The sequence below is a fragment of the Manduca sexta genome, chromosome 27, assembly GCF_014839805.1.
Source record: "Manduca sexta isolate Smith_Timp_Sample1 chromosome 27, JHU_Msex_v1.0, whole genome shotgun sequence".
Classification (NCBI taxonomy): domain Eukaryota; kingdom Metazoa; phylum Arthropoda; class Insecta; order Lepidoptera; family Sphingidae; genus Manduca; species Manduca sexta.
The window spans coordinates 8,914,015-8,935,635 of NC_051141.1; the positions used below are offsets into that span (position 1 = coordinate 8,914,015).

The 21,621-nt window shown below is 37.6% G+C and overlaps 1 protein-coding gene across 1 annotated transcript; it reads left to right on the top strand.

Annotated features, from left to right (window-relative positions):
• Positions 1-116: 116 nt before the first annotated feature.
• Positions 117-11,266, top strand: LOC115442903 (odorant receptor 13a). Its single transcript, XM_030168103.2, is given in 10 exon segments — positions 117-238; positions 1,227-1,485; positions 2,080-2,190; positions 2,334-2,358; positions 2,361-2,565; positions 3,933-4,187; positions 4,894-4,996; positions 5,368-5,463; positions 10,421-10,576; positions 11,049-11,266. Coding segments are annotated over 10 exon segments (1,293 nt in total). The 5' UTR covers positions 117-209; the 3' UTR covers positions 11,103-11,266.
• Positions 11,267-21,621: the final 10,355 nt, after the last annotated feature.

Here is a 21,621-nt window from a genome sequence, read left to right on the forward strand (position 1 = left end):
CTCTTTGATTTGCTATAATAAACGTATTGTATAATTATCATAATATTATATTAACTACCACTTTAGTCTGACCAGTGATTCCTTTTATGTGTACTTATTAATTAATAAATAGACAAGAAAACTTGAAAAGAAGTACAGTAGTTCCTTAAATATAGCACAGAGTGATAGTGGTCCTTGCCACCTTGTACAAATATCTGTATTAAATAAAAATGATATTTATGGACGATCCTCTATCAAAGTAAGTTTTTGTTAAAAAATTGATAGGCGCTTTATGAATAAGATTATTTTTATAATGTTATGTGAGTAAGTATTTATACGAAATAGGATTTACAAAGATGAAAATTGTTGTAAATCCTTTTGTTCTAATATAATTTAAAAATGAAAAACATAAATGTCTTATGTCAACTCATGTAAAACAAGTGCTCAATGATTAAAAACTCTGAGTAAAAAACATTCTCTGAATTTATACGTATTTTTCATTTCACGTATAGTATTTCATTATTTTTACTACAAAAATTAAATTAAATTTAAAGGCACATAGACTCCTTCAGCTCAATTTTAGTATATATTTTATAGATTTTGCTATTTTATTATATTTATAGATAGCAGGGACCTATAAATTTATGTTCCTTTTCTATAAAAGGGGCGACCCCAAATAATTTTTAGTCCCTATAGCAAAATACTGGTGTTATAAGATTAAATTTTAGTCTGTGTATCCCAATGTCTGTATGGCCTCGCAGTTCCTAAACAAATGGACGGATTTTGATGTGGTTTTATTGTTTGAAAGTCGATCTGATCGAGATGGTTCTTAGCTAGATAATCTATAAATTATAAATTTGTGAAGGTACTGTCCAGGCGTTTGAAAACCGTCAGCTCACTCCCTACTTTCTCAGGTTCGATTGAGTTGAAATTTCGTGTACGTTATTTCGGTGATATTTTTTAAAACATGATAACCTGGAGCTGGTGATGTAGCGTCAAGTAGTCTGAGGGATATCCAACTCCTCAGCGACTTTCTAACAGCAGATATATCGTGTTTCACCTCATATGAATTGCACTAATGAGTAGGTGTTAGTTGATACTTGCCGTATTCAATATTTTTTCTTTTATTAACACTAAGAGAAATAAATTACTTTTATATAAGTAATTTTTCCATCAAAAGTTTTAAATGTTTGTTGTTTTATTACTGTGCTTTGCATTACATACATTCTGCAATAATTGTTTTATAGGTCTATAAAAGATCCCAGGGACTACCGATACATGAAGTTATTTAGATCTACTTTGAGACTTATTGGATCGTGGCCTGGAAGAGATCTTAAGGAGGAGGGTGCAACGAAATATGAAATCGCGCCTTTATACTGGGTGCTGGTTATTAAAATCACATGTTTCGTTCTCACAATAATCTATCTCATAGAAAATACAAATAAGCTGGGTTTCTTTGAAATTGGTCATGTCTACATTACTGTATTTATGACTATGATAACATTGGTAAGTTAAATATTAATGGTAAAATAACATTAAAAACACATGTCCATAATACCCACATCTTAATGTGGTAAATTATAACCTTTCGCCTATAGGTAAAGGTAACATAGCTTTAGGCATGCTATTTGCACCTCCCAGGAAGGGAGGTGCAAATAGCATGCCTAAAGCTATGTTAATTATAAAACCTGCTTAATGCTATTTTTAAATTATTTCAACATTTTTAATGAAGCCACTCCTTAGGTTACGAGGCCCTATTTCATCTATCAGTCTTTTTCAACACGGGCGTTCTAATAGAAAGGCAGCTTTAATTGCCATATACGTAAATAATTGTATATTTTGACTTTCTTACCTATAAGGCTATCTAATTGCAGTCTTTTGAATAGAATGCCCGCAATTGCGAAAGGACGGATTCGCCCCTATAGACGGAATAAGTTTCCCTGACCTTACCTATTTTATTTATTTTACAAAATTTTGTATTATACTTCTCTTCAATTTAAAATGATCGATGAATTGTTGTTTTTCTTTTGTAGTTATGTAGTGGTGTAAAAGTTCTTTCGTTATCATACTACTACTTATTAATACCCGTTGGTTTTTCAGAGCCGTAGCATCACTTTGTCCTTAAACCCGAAGTACCGCCGAGTAATGACGAAATATATTACTAAAATGCATCTCTTTTACTACAAGGATATGTCTGATATTGCTTTGAAGGTGTGTAAATAATAAAATTCTTTATGATATCGACTTTAAATTTCTTGATGGTTTATTGAATAGGTAGCTTGTAAATAAATATTATAGGTAATCCGATTTTAAAGTACCTACATAATGGTTCGACAATTGATTTATATTTTCAGACTCACATAAGAGTGCATAAACTCTCTCATTTTTCACAATGTATTTGTCAACTCAAGTAGTATTGGGCACAGTTACGTTCAACATTGTCCCAATGTACAACAACTACAAGGTAGGAAGATTCGAAAATAACATATTAGTTAACGACTCTTACGAGTTGTCTATATATTTCAAAACCCCAACAAAATTCTTATCTACCTTGAATGGATACATCGCAATCACCACATTTAATTGGTAAGTTACATATTAAAAATAATTATATAAATCTATCTATACCTACTATTTTATACAGTTGAAGAGTTTGTATATTTAAATGCGCTAATCTCAGGGACTATTGGTTTCGAATTGCAAAATTATTGTAGTTATTTTACCCATTTATCGCGCAAGGCTATTTATTATAGGCTAACATCATGCTATGATCATGATTGTTGTCTGTTTAAGTATATAAAAACATACAACATTCTAAAGTAATCCCAAAGAGCATTAAAATACTCCGCAAAAGTAATTCTTTCAACTGTTTGTAATCTGACTGTCATATATTCAGACCGGCTGGAAATGAATATGCGTAATAATATTTATGCGACTGTTGCACCGTATAGGTATAACCTGACGTAGTGACTTTTCATTGGGAAAGACATAAGCTCTGAGGAAATCCGTAATTTAATTTCCAATGCTTGTCACAACATATATCGAGAATGTCTGTAAAAAAGTTAATGATCTCCACTAATATCTCATTTTGTTTGATGTGACAGTTTTCTCGGAATAAAGTTCCGCTATACTTATAGATATTTTCATATTATAAGGTCTACGTCCTTTCCAGGGACTCAAACTATCTGCGTACTAAATTAATCGCATCTCCGCTCACATGACAGATATTCCATAATAAAATTATAGAAATTACTAAAAGAAGTGAACTGCAGCAATGAATGGAGAGAGGAAAACTAGTTTCTTGTAATTCTTGATAGTATTTAATGACAGTAGTTGCAGGAAATTTGTTGTAAAAGTTCCTTAAACCCGCGCATCGCAATCCCAATCTCCTTAAATTCAATCTGGTGGGAAACGATCGTACAAGTGGCCATGAAGGAGGCACTCTTATTCACTTCAAGAGGTTCCTTCACTGTATACCTCTAGACTCACCTGAAAGTTCGAGGAACATTAGGGCTTCAGTTTGCTGGCTTTTAATAGCAGGACATGAAACCGATGACTTCTATTTTGACCTGTATCTTATTCCCTAAAGAGCTTTACTTCACCAAACGAATTACCCGTGGAACATTGATGGCGTGGGCATATTTCCTCATATTTAAAGATTGTGCATTTATGGCTCAGAGGGAGATAATATTTTTATATCGACTTACAATCTAAAAACCCTAATACAGTTAGCACATTAAATTTCTCCTTAAATTTACAAGCCACGCGCCTGTGGGCTGAATAAATTGTATTACATTGTTGTGCCAATTGATTTTGAAGATTATTTCAATGAAGGCAACATTGGCAATAATTTGATAGTAAAAAATTCACTGCGTTGCGCTGCACTATATATGCGCCGGCCCTAAGCATCTTGTTTTAGTTGTAATAAAGTTATTTAATATTACCGATTTCAGGTACTCAAGCTATATTTGCTCTAACTTTTTCTGCATGTTTGATCTCGCTCTGTCCCTGTTAATATTTACTGTGTCTGGACATTTCAAAATATTGATTCATAATTTGAACAACTTCCCCCTGCCTGCTGTGGTGTCTGATTCAAGCAAAGTTTTAAAAACAGACGAGATACAAGCTCCGTTATACAATAAAACAGAAAAGAAAGATATAACATTAAGATTGAAACAGTGCATCGATTATCATCGGGAAGTTCTCGAGTAAGTGTTTGAATTATTACAAACATCGCAGCAATTCTCCGGTTCATGGCGACGTATGACGTGCATAGTTGGCCAACTTTATTAGCTCCATGTAATAGGGGGCGATCCTATTGTCGTTATCTACAATTACAGACTCCACGTTGATAAAGACTAGAAAACCCAATATCACTTGTCCTGCCTCGGAAATTGAAATCGAAATGTCAACGTGGTGATGGTACCGTATAAGCGTTACTACGGCACCGAGGAAGCCGGGCACCGCACCCTCCTCCACGTCATATATGTTAGGAATAGGATATGTTGCAATGTAAATAACGCCCTTAGAATTTGTAAACAGAGCAGAGTTTATTTTACTATTAGATATATTTAGAGTTTATTTTATTTTACTATTTAAGTTTACGCTACATCGATGTATTACAGTAGCACCATTTTTTGTTCTTGTTATTTTCTATCGCTATGGAAACTACAATGACATTTATTATATCAGCGAGCGAAATTGATATATACATATTATAAAACTTTCAATAGTATACTGTGCGGCTTTGCGTCAGTTACTTTTCATCCTGGGTGTTATTAAGCATTATGAAAACCGCTACTAATAATATGTGAAATAATAAATAAATAAAATAAATAAATAAATGTTATAGAATTAATATATATATAAATACTGAATGAATGGCATATTTTTAATAATTAAGATTTTTTTCAGATTCACCCAAGATATTTCAGAAGCTTTCGGTCCGATGTTATTTGTATACTACTTGTTCCATCAGGTCAGCGGCTGCCTGTTGTTACTGGAATGTTCACAAATGGTTATGACCAAGACTTTTATAAGAGCTAAATATGTCAAAACAGAGATTTTTTATTTTTATTCAATGAATCGTTTTTAGTTGTAAAGCACTTTTTCAGATCTTACCTCAATATAAATTGGCAACCATGAGGTGTACACACTTTACTGTGTGCCGTGCATGGAAGTGCATTCGGTGTGTAAACGGATAGCACAAGAATTGGCTCAGGGAGAGGGACGGCGGTTGTCTATAAAACCAGTTAAAACCACCTATTGTAAAATCATGCATTACATTTCGTCATCATGCTGTCCCTTTATATATTTTTTTTGTTATATATTAGGCAGATTTATAATTATTTTAAAAGTGGATTGAAGTAAACCATTTTTAAATTGCAGGACGCAGCGGCTTTGATGCGTTACGGCCTTCTAACAGCTGTTTTGTTCCAGCAACTGATTCAGTTATCTGTTGTCGTTGAGTCTGTTGGAACAGTGGTAAGACATAAGTGAAATGCAACTTATTAGGCAGATTTATTATTATTTTAAAAGTGATATTGTGTTAGTTTATTTAGCTCTTAATTTTTAATTATGGTAACGTTGGACTTAAAAGTCTAAATCCACGGACGCATTAAAATGCTATAACTTTGTGAAAACATGACGTAAACAATTTTTTTTATTCTGTTAGAATGACCTTGAACCCAACTTCCTTAAGTTCGATGCGCCTTGGGATCTGCCAAACTCGAAATAAGAAATAAACAAGGGAAAGCGGCAGGCCGATATCGACCTGAACCGCACTAGAAAGTATTTTTAGTAGTGAAGGGACAGACCAAAATAGGGGTATATCGAAAATAAAACAGAATTATCGTAGAAGGAATGAAAAAAGTTTATTATTTACTTATGCTTGTCTTTAAAACATGTCACGCGGTTTTGGTTGCATTTTCTGCAATATTTTTTTTATTTTTTTAAGTTTTTTTTGGCTTCGGTACTATAATAAATAATAAATAGGTTTTCAAATGAATTTAAAAAGTTGATAGAACTCTTTGAATTATAAATTTTTATTTTTCTTTCATTGTTTGCCATGGTTGAATTTATCGAACGAACGCTACGTTAGATCAACTAAATAGCTCAACACTAACTGACGAGACGCGCGCTCTGTGCGGCATCGGGTCACCGGAGGCCTGTTGGGACGGGCGGGCCGAAATAGGCCTACTGCCGCACTGAGCGGATGTATTTACCAGTTGGTGCGTGGTAGGCCGAAAAGGGCTTATGTAATGTTTTGAAGGGGGAATCGTTCCGCACTAGTGAGAGAGACATAGTTTTCTTCGTCCGCACCAGCTGAAGTACCGCGGCAGGCCGATATAGGCCTGTTCCGCAGTGAACGTGTTAATACATTACATTATAAAATCAACAAATTTGCCGGCGGTAGCATCGGACAAGTTATATTTGTAATTGATTTTCCGTAAGCCTCACTAAATATCCATAATTATGTTAATAATATTATGATAGCGAAATTTGTTTGTTAGAAGTAAACAAAGACACAATTGAAGGGATTTGGACAAAATTTACTACACGGTTACACCATTTTTTTTTTTTTTTTTTTTTTTTTGGTTTCGCGGAGAAAGTCCCTTATTACTACCGCCCAGCCTTCGTGGGGGGCGACTGAGCGGTTATGCTGGGGTAACCGTGCCTTACGGCCCGGCGTTGAGCCGCCCGGATTTGATGGTGACCTTCGGGCGACCGCCGGGCCGAGTCCCTAACCCTATATACAACTTAACCTATGCACGGCCTACCAGCTAAAACTCCGCGGTGGCCCTCTTCGGCGCATTAGGGACGGCCGCGGGCTTCCTCTGACGTTGAAGTGTCTAGTCTGCGACCGCAGCCGCCCCTGCGCGGTGCCGCCTTGCGGCCCGTCTCCTATGGGGGGGGCTCAGAAGCCCCCGTGCACCGAAGGACGCCCTCGGCGTCTACGGCAGTGTGAGGCCAACAGCACACTGCCGTCCATCCCGGGGTCAACCGAAAGATGTGCAAAATGCACAAAATGCACTAGGGCGGACAGCCCCTGCTGCCCGCCGACGACCCCCTTCGTGGCCCCTATTAGTCGCCTCTTACGACAGGCAGGGGATACCGTGGTGGAATTCTCCAAATGCCCCCATTCCACAGGGCGGGAGACGCCGGTCAGTCGTCCACCCGGCGCCTCCTTCGTCTCCTCTGACGGCGGGAGGGATCGGCCCGTTCCCGATCCCTCTCGGCACTCTCCTTCTGCGAGAGGACCACCTCGCAGAAGTGGGCCACTGCACGCCAGGCCTCCCGACTGCCGACCATGGAAGCGACCACGGCCGGCAGCGAGAGATCTCCTCCGACGACTGAAACGAGAGCGCTGCGCTCCTCGTCCCAGGCTGGGCAGGACTCCAACGTGTGTTGGGCCGTATCCTGCGGGCAGTTGTCACAATGGTGACACACGGCGCTTACTTCCTTTCGTACTATTTCACACAGGTACTCACCGAAGCAACCATGCCCGGTGAGCACCTGCGTCAGGCGAAATGTCGCCACGCCGTGGCGCCTGTCCAGCCACTGTGCAAAGACAGGACGCACTGCCGCGACGGCCCTAAGCCCCGCTGACGGGGCCTCCAGCCTGAAACGCCACTCCTCCACGGCGGCTCGCCGTAAGGAGGCCCTTTTGGCCTCCACCTCCTTCGGGGCCGGACGCTGCCCGTTCCTGAACGCCTCCTCCCTCCAGTGGAAAGTGTCAGAGAGAGATTTGGCGTCCAGATCCCAGGGCAGGAATCCAGCCAAAACACAAGCCGCCTCGTACGAGACCGTGCGGTACGCCCGTATGGCCCGCTGCGCAACGATCCGTTGCGGGCCCCGCAGGAGGGCGACAGAACGCCGCCCCAGGGCGTCAGCCCCAGACCGGGCTGCCGTACAGTGCCATGGACCGCACGACCCCGTGGTACAACCTTCGGCAAGGGATACCAGGACTTTCCAGGTTGGGCAGCAGGCTGGAAAGAGCGCCCGCTGCCCGGGACAACTTCGTCCTTAACTTCTCGAAATGGGCGCGGAATTCCCACCGGCTATCCAAGATCAGACCTAAATACTTCATAGTTTTGCCGATGGGAATCCGCACCCCCTCAACCACGATGTGGGCACCGGCCGGTGGCCCCCGCCGAGGCCCGTGGAAACAAATGGCCTCGGTCTTCTCGAGGGCTACCTTCAAACCTAAACGTCGGATCCGACTCACTACGTCGCCGGTGCCCACCGCCGCCAGGGCCGCGGCGTCCTGGAAGGTCTTGGACGTGGCAGTGACTAGCGTATCATCCGCATAGCACGTCACGCCGACGCCCCAGAGATTGGCACCACGGAGCACCCAGTCGTACCCGATGTTCCACAAGAGAGGGCCCAGAACCGACCCCTGTGGGACACCGCACGACATCGCTCTACGGTGCCACCCGTCGGCGCTCGGATACACCACGTACCTGTCAGAAAGGTACGCGTGCACCAGACGCCTGATATAGGGTGGCACCACGTGGTACCGCAGTGCTTCATTGATACATGGCCAGGGAGCGAATTAAACGCGTTAGAAATATCTAAAGATACTGCAATCACAATTTTACCCCTGGCCACTGCTTCCTCCGCCTGCGACTTGACCCGCAGAATCGCGTGGACGGTAGAGCGTCCACCACGAAATCCAAACTGGTTGTCGGCCAAGTTGGGACCGACCCTCTCGAGGTGCTCGACAAGGCGCGCATGTAGAATGCGCTCAAAAAGTTTGGCAACCTCGTCGAGCAGCACGATGGGCCGGTAGGCCGACGGCGACTCTGCGGGTCTCCCTTCCTTCTTGAGCAGGACGAGCTTCCCGGTTTTCCAGCGCGCCGGGAAGACGCCCTGTGCCATACAGGCGGAGAAAAGGCTGCGGAGCCGCGGCCCCAACGGTTACACCATACCCTGGATTAATACATAAGTCACTTCTTATTCTGGTAATTTAGTTTCATGGTAATCAAATTTAATTTTTATAACTGATTTTTTATATAGAAAGCAAACGTAGAAACGTCGTAGTGTGTTTGATAGATAGACTGTTGTAGCAGGAACGGGTTTGCACGGGGGCGAAGATGCGGACAACGTCTAATAAAACAATAAAGTATCTGTATTTAGTGATTTTGTATTCGTTTAATTATTTTTAAGAGGAATACATTATAAAATATATTCATATTATATAAGTATTGAAATTGTTTTGTGCTAGGTCTCTTCAAATAAAAAAATTAAACACTTTTTAAGCGCACTGAAACATTAATAAGAAAAACACTAACACAAGCGCTGCAACACGTTAATGATATACCATAACACTGAAACACACTTACATTCACTCCGCAGTCGCACTCATTCGTTGTTCACTTCGATATCGCTCGTAGTTCGGTTATCGCCTTTGATAGCATCGCAAAAAGAACTGCTTTTTTGTTTGACAAGGCCTACGTTTGTTAGCCTGACAAGGGTCGGCTTATACATACACAAGCTTTAAGCGCTCGCAACCCTTTGAAATTAATAGGCCACGCTGGGGGCAACCTAATAACGGGTTACGAACCTCGGCTCAGGATGGCCACTGGGGGAGAATGGAAACATCAGCGATTATGGGATGAGCGAACTAACAACTATACGTTACCTTTATTCGTCGGCATGCGGGTGGGAACTGCTGGAAGAGTCGAGAGGACGGGGAAGCCGAACAGGCCCTCGGCAGCGAGGATGGAACTGCGGTCGTGTGGAGTAGAGTGACGGCGGCCGCGCGTCGTATTTTATAACCGGTCGTCTGTTCCATCGATGTCCACGGAACATTCTCGAAAGATCCAGAATCTTCGGGAACTCTTTCGTAAATTATGGCTAGTTTTTGAGTTTACACGACATTCTGGGGACATCAAGATCTTTCGAGAACGTTCCATCATCGAATCTTCCATATTCGTGTATGCGCTATTATCAGCGAGTACCAGTAGCCGTAACAATATTAAAACATCAAATAAAAGCAAACATGCAACCCCAAAACAGGCGTTTTAACCCATCCCTTCAACGTATAGTCACCTACAAAAGTACCTGAACAAATTCAAAAATTTACATCGCCCATAATAATAATATCAGCCCTGTATTATATACTGTCCCATTGCTGGGGTCGGGTCTCCTCTACTACTGAGAGGGGTTATAGAGAACTTCTTAGATATGCAGGTTTCCTCACAATGTTTTCCTTTAACGGTGAAGGAAAACATCGCTGTAAACCTTAGTTTAATTGAAACATTTTTTTCTTTGTATCATATAAAATTATTTTTTATTACGTGTGCGCAGTTTTGAATTTCTGAAACTACTTTTATGAATGAATGTACGTTCGTCGAAATCCTATTACGTGTGCACTCCGCATAATGGACAGAGTTCGGAAAATTAAATAAATTAATATGTTACTTAAATTTATTTACAGACCGGCTATCTGAAGGATGCTGTTTACAACGTTCCATGGGAGTACATGGACACACAGGACAGGAAGACAGTGTGCATATTTTTGATGAATGTGCAGGAACCAGTGCATATTAATGCATTAGGACTTGCTAAAGTAGGCGTACAGGCAATGGCTGGAGTAAGTAAAGGTGCCGAACGGTACATACTCTGATCTGAAACGGTAAATTGGACAGTCAAAATAAAATGATTTGCTAAGCGCGCTGCTGTGGCATCGCTCTGTCTGTGTTCATTTAGTTATCGTCGTGGAGGGTAGGTGCCATATCCTGAACTAGTCCTTATAAATGTACCGTGTAAGTGACAAAACATGTTTGATTACTTTGCAATTTTTGTATTAATCTCAATTTGCTTTCTTTTGTATAATTATAATTATTTACGTGATTTTTATCAGGGCTAGTTATGCGGTATTGCATTGTCCTCGACGTCATGTAGAGATGGTGAACTTAGCCTTATATTATTATAATGGCTAACTTCGTATTAAAAGTCGTTAATATAAAATTGTTTGGTTATAGTTATTGAATAAACGCTTTTACATGTTTGTATTACAAGTATTTTAAATATGACGCACTTAATAAAAAATATTTCTTTTTCAGATTCTTAAGACATCGTTTTCATACTTCGCATTTCTTCGCACCGTTTCTAACTAAACTTTCTATTATGTGATTTACGTGTTTAATTTTAAAATGGTAATTACTATAAGCACAATAATTTTGTTATAAATTATATTTAAGCAATGAAATAACACGAGCAAGTATTTTATATTAATTATTTAAAAGAAATGTAAATTATCACAATACACGATTGCAGCATTGTTTGTACGTTTTTGATTATTTCATTTATATACCCACATAGTTCTGAAGGTTTCTCTAGGTTCTCTAATAGATTTTAATCAATATACACTACATTCTTATAACCTTACATAGTATAATCATGACGCCTACAAGTCATAAATTACATTTATAACATTGCATTTCTGTAACAACTAAAACACGTTTTGGATTAAATTTGTTTATAATTCGTATAAGGATTTTTTTACCGTAACAAGGCATTCATAATTTTTAGAATATCAGATGCACATGACCCAATTTTAAATATTCTTTTCATATGGGCCATATTGGATCAATTCCCTCGATCGGCAAAATAATTAATAATCCGACCATGCCGACCTACTGCATCTGCACCTACGTACTATACTACATAATATCATTCAAATTCAAATCGCGTGAGTTATTGAAAATGCTTTATCATAAAAGAATCCTCTGTGGTCGATAGTTCCCATTGTTGCAGATTTATTCAGTGACATACTTATTTTTTGTGATTTATTTCTGGGCCGGCGCCCATGGCTTAGGGCTTGTTATTCGGTGTGAAGTTCAACTTTTGTCTTTCTTACTCTCTTCCGCAGCATTTTGACCTAATAAAATATTCATAAACTCGAATGTTTCATACACTGATCTCTAAACGACGTAATTCACTGTAACCCAATTTTAAGCACATAAGTACTTATTAATTTTATAAAATATTTTTTTTTATCACAAATAGAGGTAATAACTACATGAATGAAAGAAACATACTAAAAATTATAATCAACGTTGAAGCAAAATATTTTCTAGAAACACCTCAATATTTTTTTATATATCAGGCAGGATATATCTTATTTGCGTCCGGGTAGCGACCACCGTACACAAGGTATCCAAACGCGCCATAGTGGCCCAATAAATATGTAGCGTTCCGGGATCAGCCTGTGCATAGATACCCGGTTCTAACAGGGTGGCATAATTGTGTAGCCAGTCGTGTTAACATTATATTGGATCCCAGTCCACTTACCATCAGGTGCAGCTGGCTCACTCTGCCGTTCCTGTATAACATGAAAGAACCCAGCTAATAATTTAAATACTTAGGTATACGAACAAATTTTTGAAAACAGTGTTCGGTTTGGTCAAGAAATTAATTCAATTATTGAATGATCCACCGATCATGTCAAATCATGTCAATGTCACCACATTTTGTTGTAGAAATTACCTTTTATAATTATCTACCAATATCAAGTGTTACTGGTGGCTGAATTATTCCAGCTTGCCATTGTTCTGAGGTAATAATCTCCCATCTACCTGGCTAGCTCACTGTAGACTCAAATTTGACATACGAAAGAAAATAGCGAAACAGTGATTCATTAGAATTTACAGTTTAAATCATATTTACCATACAATAGTCAAACCTCTCCCAAAGGAGTTTTAAAAGAATGTCATAAGTAACTAATAAGTATTCTCCCGATATTGTCTAAAATACTAGGAAGAGTACTAACATTTCGCAACTCACCCGTTTAGTAGAACGCAATAGTTTGCTTCCCTCGACCCCGTATTAAATCTTGTTTACGCAAAAACCACAGTGCTACACAATGCTAGCGGATGATATTATTATGGAATCTGATGCAGTTAGGTACTGCTTGATTTCATCGCGCTTTCGACTGTTTACATGGAGAATTTCTGCTAGCAAATATAATATATTAAGGAGTATCATTATAATTTTGCGACGGAATACAAATATAATATTATGCTTCAAATAGACAGTTCGCTGAAAATGCCCGAGCATAAGAAACAATACCTATATTATGTGTGTGTATGTGCTCTGCAACGAAGTTAAATACTGCGTGTTGTATTCAAGTTGTAAAGTCATAACTCTTGGCGGCTGCGGTGTTGCAGTATACTTAGGGCAAAGAACGCAATATTTCGTATGTTGCACTAAGCTGCAATCTCTCGGACGCGCGGTTCCGAGTTATTTATTTTTATTCGTTTTAAAATTGATTTCTAGACTTGCGATTAATCATAGAATTTACATTAAAATTGATAAATTTTGCAATTTTCATTCGTTAATTAGGCATCAAAAGTGATATCCACGCAGGTTAGCATACATAAAATATAAGTAGGAAGTTCATAAAAGATCTTTATTAATGTGAGAAGACGCTGTGCAATCGCATATAGAACACCATCGTGCGCATTTAAAAATATTTTTTCAAAAACAAATATAAACACCGGGTCACCCTTAAAATTCCGTGCCCGAGCTTATAAAGGGTCCGTTTCTCTCTTCGCGCCCTACACACCTCGCACCCATGTCTAATCTAGCTTTTGCGACCGCGTCAAATTATTTGCAAAACAGGTAATCGAACTATTTTGCATCACTGCAATCAGAGAACTTTGGTAAATGGTATTATAAATCGTAGACACTAAATATAATTTACTATTTTGTATGTAAATCATAATAGCCTAATAAGTAATCGGGTATTTTAGTATATGTGAGAAAAAATCCAAAAATACATAAATAGTTTAATCAAAAGCAATCGGAAAATAGTAGTTTCAGTTCTTATAATTATAAAATAAATTTTTAAATTCAATTTAAAGTTTTAATTTTTTTTATCTGTTTTACAAATATGCGAAACGAGTGCCTTCATGACATGACGTCATCAAGGCAGTAAACTACTTGAAGTGTTAATACGCGTTCACTATTTCTAATTTATCGAAATATAAAAAAATTTCGGACAATGAATTTGGACCTTTCTCGCAAGTTGTAACCAAGTTTTCCTCATAGTTATATCGGTTGGCACTTGAATCCACAATTTTTTTGACGTTTTTACACTAATATTCTTACATTCAGGAACAACACACCAAGGATAAGGATAGTAGTTCATTTTAATTGTAATAACTTCCTCTTTCTCTATGCTGAGCGTTTTTATTTAATGTTTGCTGTCGAGATGACGCGACGTCAGCAACGTGGCCTCTAACGTTTTCGTTTATTTACACGGGAAAATTTGAAATGTAATATTTAAATATATTTTAATGGTACTTATTGATTGAATATTTTTTTTATAAAATTTCTAGTGGTAAGTATTTTATCACATTAAGATTAATTTAAGACTCTTTTAAAAAAGAGTGTAATACCCTATTATATTATGTTAGTATAGCAATTGTATTACTTGCGTGGTATGAGATGCTCCACTTAACATTAACCATCAAGGAAAACGTTGAAAATTTTGTGTTTTTAGGGTCCCTTACCCCAAAAGAAAAAAAAGAACCCTTATAGGATCAGTTTATTGTCCATCAGTCCGTCCATCTGTCAAGACCCCCTTTCTCAGGAACGCGCGGAGATATTAAGCTGAAATTTATATCAAATTCTCGAACTATGATGACTGGATTGTCGTGATGGGTGAACTTTTACTTATGTATATACCTACAGGTTTGTATGGAACCCACGGTGCGTGAATCGGCCGGTTGGCCGGTTATTTTTTATTTAATTGGAGATTGACTCGTCAGATGTTAGGTGATACTTTTGGAGTCTTGACTAAATAAATACATGAGTATATATCATCAATAAATTACGCTTTTTTGGACGATACTCTCCTCCAAAAAAGTATTGCAGAATAAATAAATTAAAAAAATATATCTTGTCCTTTCTAATTAGGTTATGAACAAATGCCCTTTGTGAACAGTAAAATTAATATAAGTATTACATATGTCTATTGGAATTTAACAAAGTAGGCGACATCAAAGGGTAAAACATACTTTGAATATATTTCCAAACATTAGCTGTTTATTAGAATAAACGTTGTCGATGTACATACATTTCTACCATGAAATTGGCTGCCATTTTAGCGCCCTTGTACTCTGAAGTCAATTAGCATTAACCTGACTTAAATCCTATGGCTAAACCTAATTACTAATAGCCTCGGACTGAGAGCCATAGCTAATGCATTTCAAATGAAATCCATTTCCAGTTTAATCCAAACAACGCTAGTGCAACTAATTCTCACACACAAAATACATCTCACATTAAAATCACAGTGTAATCAAGTCTTTAATGAAATAAATTTACTGATATAGCATTATATTAAAGGGAAACGGATTAAAAATTCTTAAATATTAACGTATGTGAATTAAAGTAATACTAAATAATTAAAACATTTAAATATTGCATTTTGTAGAATTTACGACAATTTATATTTTATGATGTTTGAATAGTAGTTCTTTTTATTGCAGAACCGATTGGGCGCGCGTTCAGGGACTAAAATTAAGCTATCAAAAACATTAATTTGGATTGATGCTGAATTCAATATTAAGACATCGACATCGTCGACAAAAGATTCGGATCTAAATGGATCCCAAGTACATACATAAGTTATAAGAACATACATCATTTTAAAATAAATTTAAAACATATTTTTCCGCTAAATCAATGATTGCTTTTTATTAAAAATCTAACTTCATGAATCTGAACGGCCTAATTACTGAGACAAAGCAGACTTGGAATAAAATTAAGCTCATAATTTGACTTGGCTAGTTTTCACATATACGTTATCTTATATTTGGCTAATCAACTTATCATCCGTATATTAAAGACAAGTTATAGTTTTATGTTGTAAAATCAACATATCATACACTTCTAATAAATTGATTTGCTGGTGAAATCTAATCAACTCAAATCTTAAGTCTAAGGGAGACTGCTTAATATAATGTTTCCACGCGATGTACAGAAAATGGATTGATTTACGGATTCACACGCTCTAAATGTAATATTACGTATACGCAAATACGATAATTATAAGCAAGTAGGCTGCAAATGCCATTTTACTGCAAGATTTGGCGATGCCCTATTTGGGAATGGTTAGAATTAAGAACTGCCGCGTTGTGGGTTCGCGGGACCAATACCTAAAGCTGCGAAGTTGCGTGGGTATTGATGTCAATTGTCCCTAGTTGAATCGGCAAAGGAGAATATCGGAAGATAACCTTGACACCTGAGAATTGTACATAAGAATTTCGAAGATAGGTGTGTGATGTCACTGCATGAAAATCCGTTGAAGAGCTTTATCTTCTATGACAGTGTAAACTCGTAACACAGTTGTGTTATGTTACCTTCGTGAAATAAGTGCGGAACTGTAATATATATACCTATTTCAGTTTCTATTTTCGCGATAGGGTACGTTATATACTTCTCATGAATTATCAAAATAACGTGTGGCATTGGAGGTCAGGGCACTGGAATTTCGGATGTGGGCGGTAACACACAAAACAAAAAAACAGACTTAGGGAAAAGAGTTCTTTAATCATTGATTTGTTTTCTATTGCTCTTGTTTGGCGACCCCTTTCTTTTTTATCACTTTTTTTCAATATATAGACACCCCGAGTTCTGCTGTCTATTGTTGGCCTATTCCTAAATGTAGTATTAGTGATCACACCTAATAACATAAATAATTGAAATAAACACTCCTATCCATTACTAACATCGCGGATTCAGGCTCGCATAGCAACAGTCATAGCGCATTCGTATACAACGTCTTAGGATTTTGTACCTACGTAGATATTTATGAGAAAATTAAAAACTGCAAATTTTGTAGTTATAACCAGATATCCAAATTATAATCATATGACCCGACAGACGTTGTCCCGTCTTAACTATGAATTCGCAGCGCGCATTCTGTCAATCGCTAACAGTTATTTCAAACAACACAGTTATATAAAATGAATATTTTCGTTAAGTTTTCTTAAATTTTATAATTATCCGCGCAATTTTTTGATTTTTTTCTTTCATAATAACCTTCTCCTGACAATAACAAACACAACAAAAAAAGTAGTGAAATCGGTCTAGCAGTTCACGCGTGATGGCGTGACTAAGGGAAATAGGGATTCATTTTTATATATTTAGATAGATACTCACAATCAATCACTGCGTCAGTTGGTTGTCTAAAGCTTGCGTATCTATTAATAACTGATAATAACGGAGTTGATCCCAAGTCATTCGGGCGCAACGGCTTGACACGATAGCGTCCCACAACCAGTAACGAACGTTACTACTCAAAAGAATACCTCGTGCGCATCGCCGGTTACCACGAAATTGACTCGAATATGTCGAATACCATGAACTTATTTATCCCTAGCTGAACCGACAGACATTGTCCAGTCTTAACTATATACATGTGCGCGTTTTGACAATCGCTGACAGTATGTAAAATTAATATTGACGTAGTTTTCTAATGTTCCGCTCAATTTCCTTAATTTTTTCTTTCATTTCAAGAACCTTCTCCTGGCAATGATTAACACAACAAAAAAATAATAAGCAAAATTGTGTTATCTGTTCACGCGTGATGCGATGACGAAGGGAAATAGAAATTATTTTATATGTATGTATACATTGATATATTAAAAACCATAACAGTTAACAATGCTATACAGATAAAGTAGGTAATTTTAACAATTGTTTCTGTCGGTCTTCTACGTGGGATGGTGTTATTGTTAACGCATTCAGATTGTTTTCGAACGGCGCATTAATGGCATAATTGCATGTCACTTCATCGATTCCAAGTTCCAGCTATGATGTCGACAAACATCGCAAGCGCAAACATTAAATATCCGTACCGCGTGGCGCCGCGCATAGCTCAGACACGCGCACCGTTAACAAATTGCGTTAACAAAGAGGTAATAAACAATTTTAACAACCGAAGTGTTAGCATATAAGTTTTAGTATATCAGAAAAATGTATATAGCTACTTATCTATTTAATTTTTGATTACGTTTTACGTATTAAGTAACTATACATTTTACAAAAAAATGATTCAATTTCTTCATTCAGGACAAAATGGTCACTTCTGAAGACGATTATATCGCATAGGCATAGTTTTTGCATGGAATATAATTCAAGCATAAATAATTGACATAAAGTCTCACGCATCTACATACATATACTTAATAGGCTAAATAGCAAAGTATGTTAACATTTAAACTTTCATATTATGTAATCAATTACGTCCCGGGCAATGTCAACCAGTCAATTATTTCATTGATACATTCGTCAATATTGATATAGAATGATAAACTGAATATTATGTTAACATGTTAAAAACTTTAGTGTGTTTCTATTTTGTATCTGCTCATAAACAGTAAACATTGTTAAAATTGATGTAAGTATTTGTTTGCTTCAAATTTTTCAATATTTTAATAGTATTATTTATAATTACAATTGCATAGCTTTCTTGACATAGTTTGTTATAAGTATGAAAAAATATATCATCTTTAAGAGCTAAACTAACTTACCTCAGTATTCGATTTACTCCCTGCAATATACTTTTGAAGAAATGTTCCTTTTGAAGTTGAAAATACTACCAGTTCGACATAAAAAATACAATAACAGACAGACAGAACAGCGAGCAAATCTAGTACTTATTATAAAAGTTACATTTCAGTTGACAGTCTAATGAATTTCTATTGCGACAAAATAGTAATCAAACATTTAATTTACTTTTGACAGCGAAATAAGAACGTAACATTAAAACAAAATAATTACCTAATCGTTTTATTCAAGTGCTTTGGACAGCAAAATAATTTAACAAGTTACAAAATTTGCGGTTATTACTACTATTTGCAAACAACAGGTAAATTAAACCGCAGCGCAGTTTGTGTTACGACTCTCGAATGCACTCGAACGTGTCACTGGCCGTCATAGCGAGATTTTCATAATCCTTTTACTGCGATAATTGGACTGCGAGGTGCTAATCAGTTGATCCAACATTCCGCACTGGAATGAAAAAATGTGTAGTCCAAACAACCCATAATGCGTTTTACGTAACAAAATATACTTTCTCCTATACCGTGGTAAAGACAATAAGGACCTGTTTACAAGTTTCAAGAAAATTTCATTGACAATATCGGATTAAACATATAATTTATATAGCACTTATATTTAACCGACTTAAAAAAAGGCCGAGCTTCTCAATTCGACTGTATATTTTTTTTTGTGTGTTTGTTACTCGATTACTCCGCCATTTGAGGACCGCTTTTCAAAATTATTTTTTATTTGAAAGGAGATACTTCTGAAGTGTTCCCATAGTCACCAAGTCAGGATCTGATGATTGGATCCTGGAGAAATCGAGGGCAATCCTCAAAATTTATAGGCCCATATATCGTTTTTGGTAAATTTTATGAAGTAACTTAAGTACTTACGTATGGTAATCATCATCTTATGTAGCTGAGTTGATGATATGGTATGATGATATGGTAGGTACAACTCCTAACTGTCTTTACTGTTAGGGAGTAAAGAGTAATTTATAGATTATACATTTACGCAACGAGAAGCATTTACTAAAAAGTTGTGAATTAGGCCTCATATTACGTTGTTCGATAAAAACTTTTATGTAGTATATAAAAATAAATATCATTTTTTACTAAGGGCTTAGTGCTTAGTGTCTCGTTAGTCAAAATTCTTTTGGATTTACTATCAGGTACAGTGAGGTGAATTTGACGTGCACGTTTAACAAAATCATTTAGCCTAAATGGGAACTAATTGTCATAAAAATTATCATAGTCAGTAAGGATTTGAGATACACTATCTATTTCTGGGCTTTTAGCTTGACGATCACGAATGCGTAGAAAGTACGATATTTTTTCGAAAATCATCTCACGCCTGCCATCAGTCACACGCTATCACATCTCACTTATTAAGAATAAAAGCTGAAAGCGTAGAATGTGTATGCAGCCTCATAAAACTTGTCTATATTGACCGCATGCATTCTTGCAAAAATTGTGAAGTTGCCTTTAATTTGTTTTAATTTGCCGACGCTTGAGTTCAGCTAAACTCGACTAACATGTATAGCAAGCATTGTAGGAATGCTGGTTGTTTTATGTTGTCAAAATATTGTTTAATTTCTCGTGAGATAATAGACATTCATTACATTACTAAAGAGAATTCTAGCGCCGATATTGGCGATACAATATTGAGAATAATTTGATGAAATTTGTCGTACGCAGCATCTGTCTCTCTATCTGGTATTACTGTCTGTATGCAGAGGAAAGTGGGGTGGATTCGTACAGTTTTTACATTTCGTTTCCTAAAGTGTTTGCTGGAAGGATTCTTAAAAGAACATTTGATTTTAGTTTAAGAATAGCCAAGTTATTTCGTTAGGTAAATACAATTGAAATAGGTTGATAAAATGCAACATAATGCTGCATCTTTATTTGTAAAAGTTGGGAAATTTACGGAGGTACCCCACATGAGGAATAGCTACGTAGATTAGTCATTAGGATATTTGTTAAAAATAAACATAGTTATCGCAGAAAAGGTTTCGTTAAATTTTGGCTCACTGATATAATACATATGTGCTGAATCAATATTATATGTTACTACTATTTATTCGGATAATTAGACAATACATCTTTTGTATTATAAGGCACTATAAATTTGGCTCTGCATCTCCGATCGCGAAAAACATTATTGCTACCTTTATTTACCGTTTTTTTTCCCTTTACACCATAATTGAATAAAAACATCTATGTATCACAAAATAGCTATATATTCTATACCACGATAGATAGTTTCAGACACGAATTTGCGTATATGTGAATGTTCTTCAAATACAAATTTTAAATTTATATTTTAATCTCTAAGAAGCTATTAAACTCATTTTCTATCTCTTTTGACACATGCTTAATAACTATCTATAATAAAACATATATCAATGTTCTCGAGGAAGAAATCGGGGACGTAAAGTGAAAATGTACGTTACCATTTGTCCCATTGCAGGCCAGGAGGACTCTGCTATCAAACTATGCGAGAGAATAACAGTGCATGAGTTACACACGCATATACAACAGCAGCTATGAAAGAATTTAAAAATTGACTTACGACAGAATAACCACCGTAGGGATGTGCTCTGTTAGCGGCGGTAAGTCCCCTCTTCGAGGTGTGGCTGACGAGACGTCACGGCGTCCTCTCATTCCGGACGACGCAGGTACTGACAGGTCACGGCTGCTTCGGCAGGTACCTGTATCGGATCCGGGTGGAGGATACGCCCGCGTGTTTTTACTGTGCGGATCGGCCGGAGGACACGGTGGAGCATACGGTGGAGGTGTGCCCAGCTTGGGCTGAGCACCGCCATGTTCTCACAACGGCCATCGGTGGCGGAGACCTCTCGCGTCGGGGCCTGGTAGAAGCCATGCTCCGGGGCGAGAGAGTGGGACGCAGTCACCTCCTTCTGCGAGGACGTGATGCTCGCAAAGGAGGTGGCGGAGCGGACACGGCGCCAAAGCGCCCAACGTCCCATCCGCCACGGCAGACGCACAAGACGCGGGCGTCGAACGTCTGCTGAGGATCGTCGGCCTCCGTAGGCGCGGACCGTCGGGTGACGAGCAT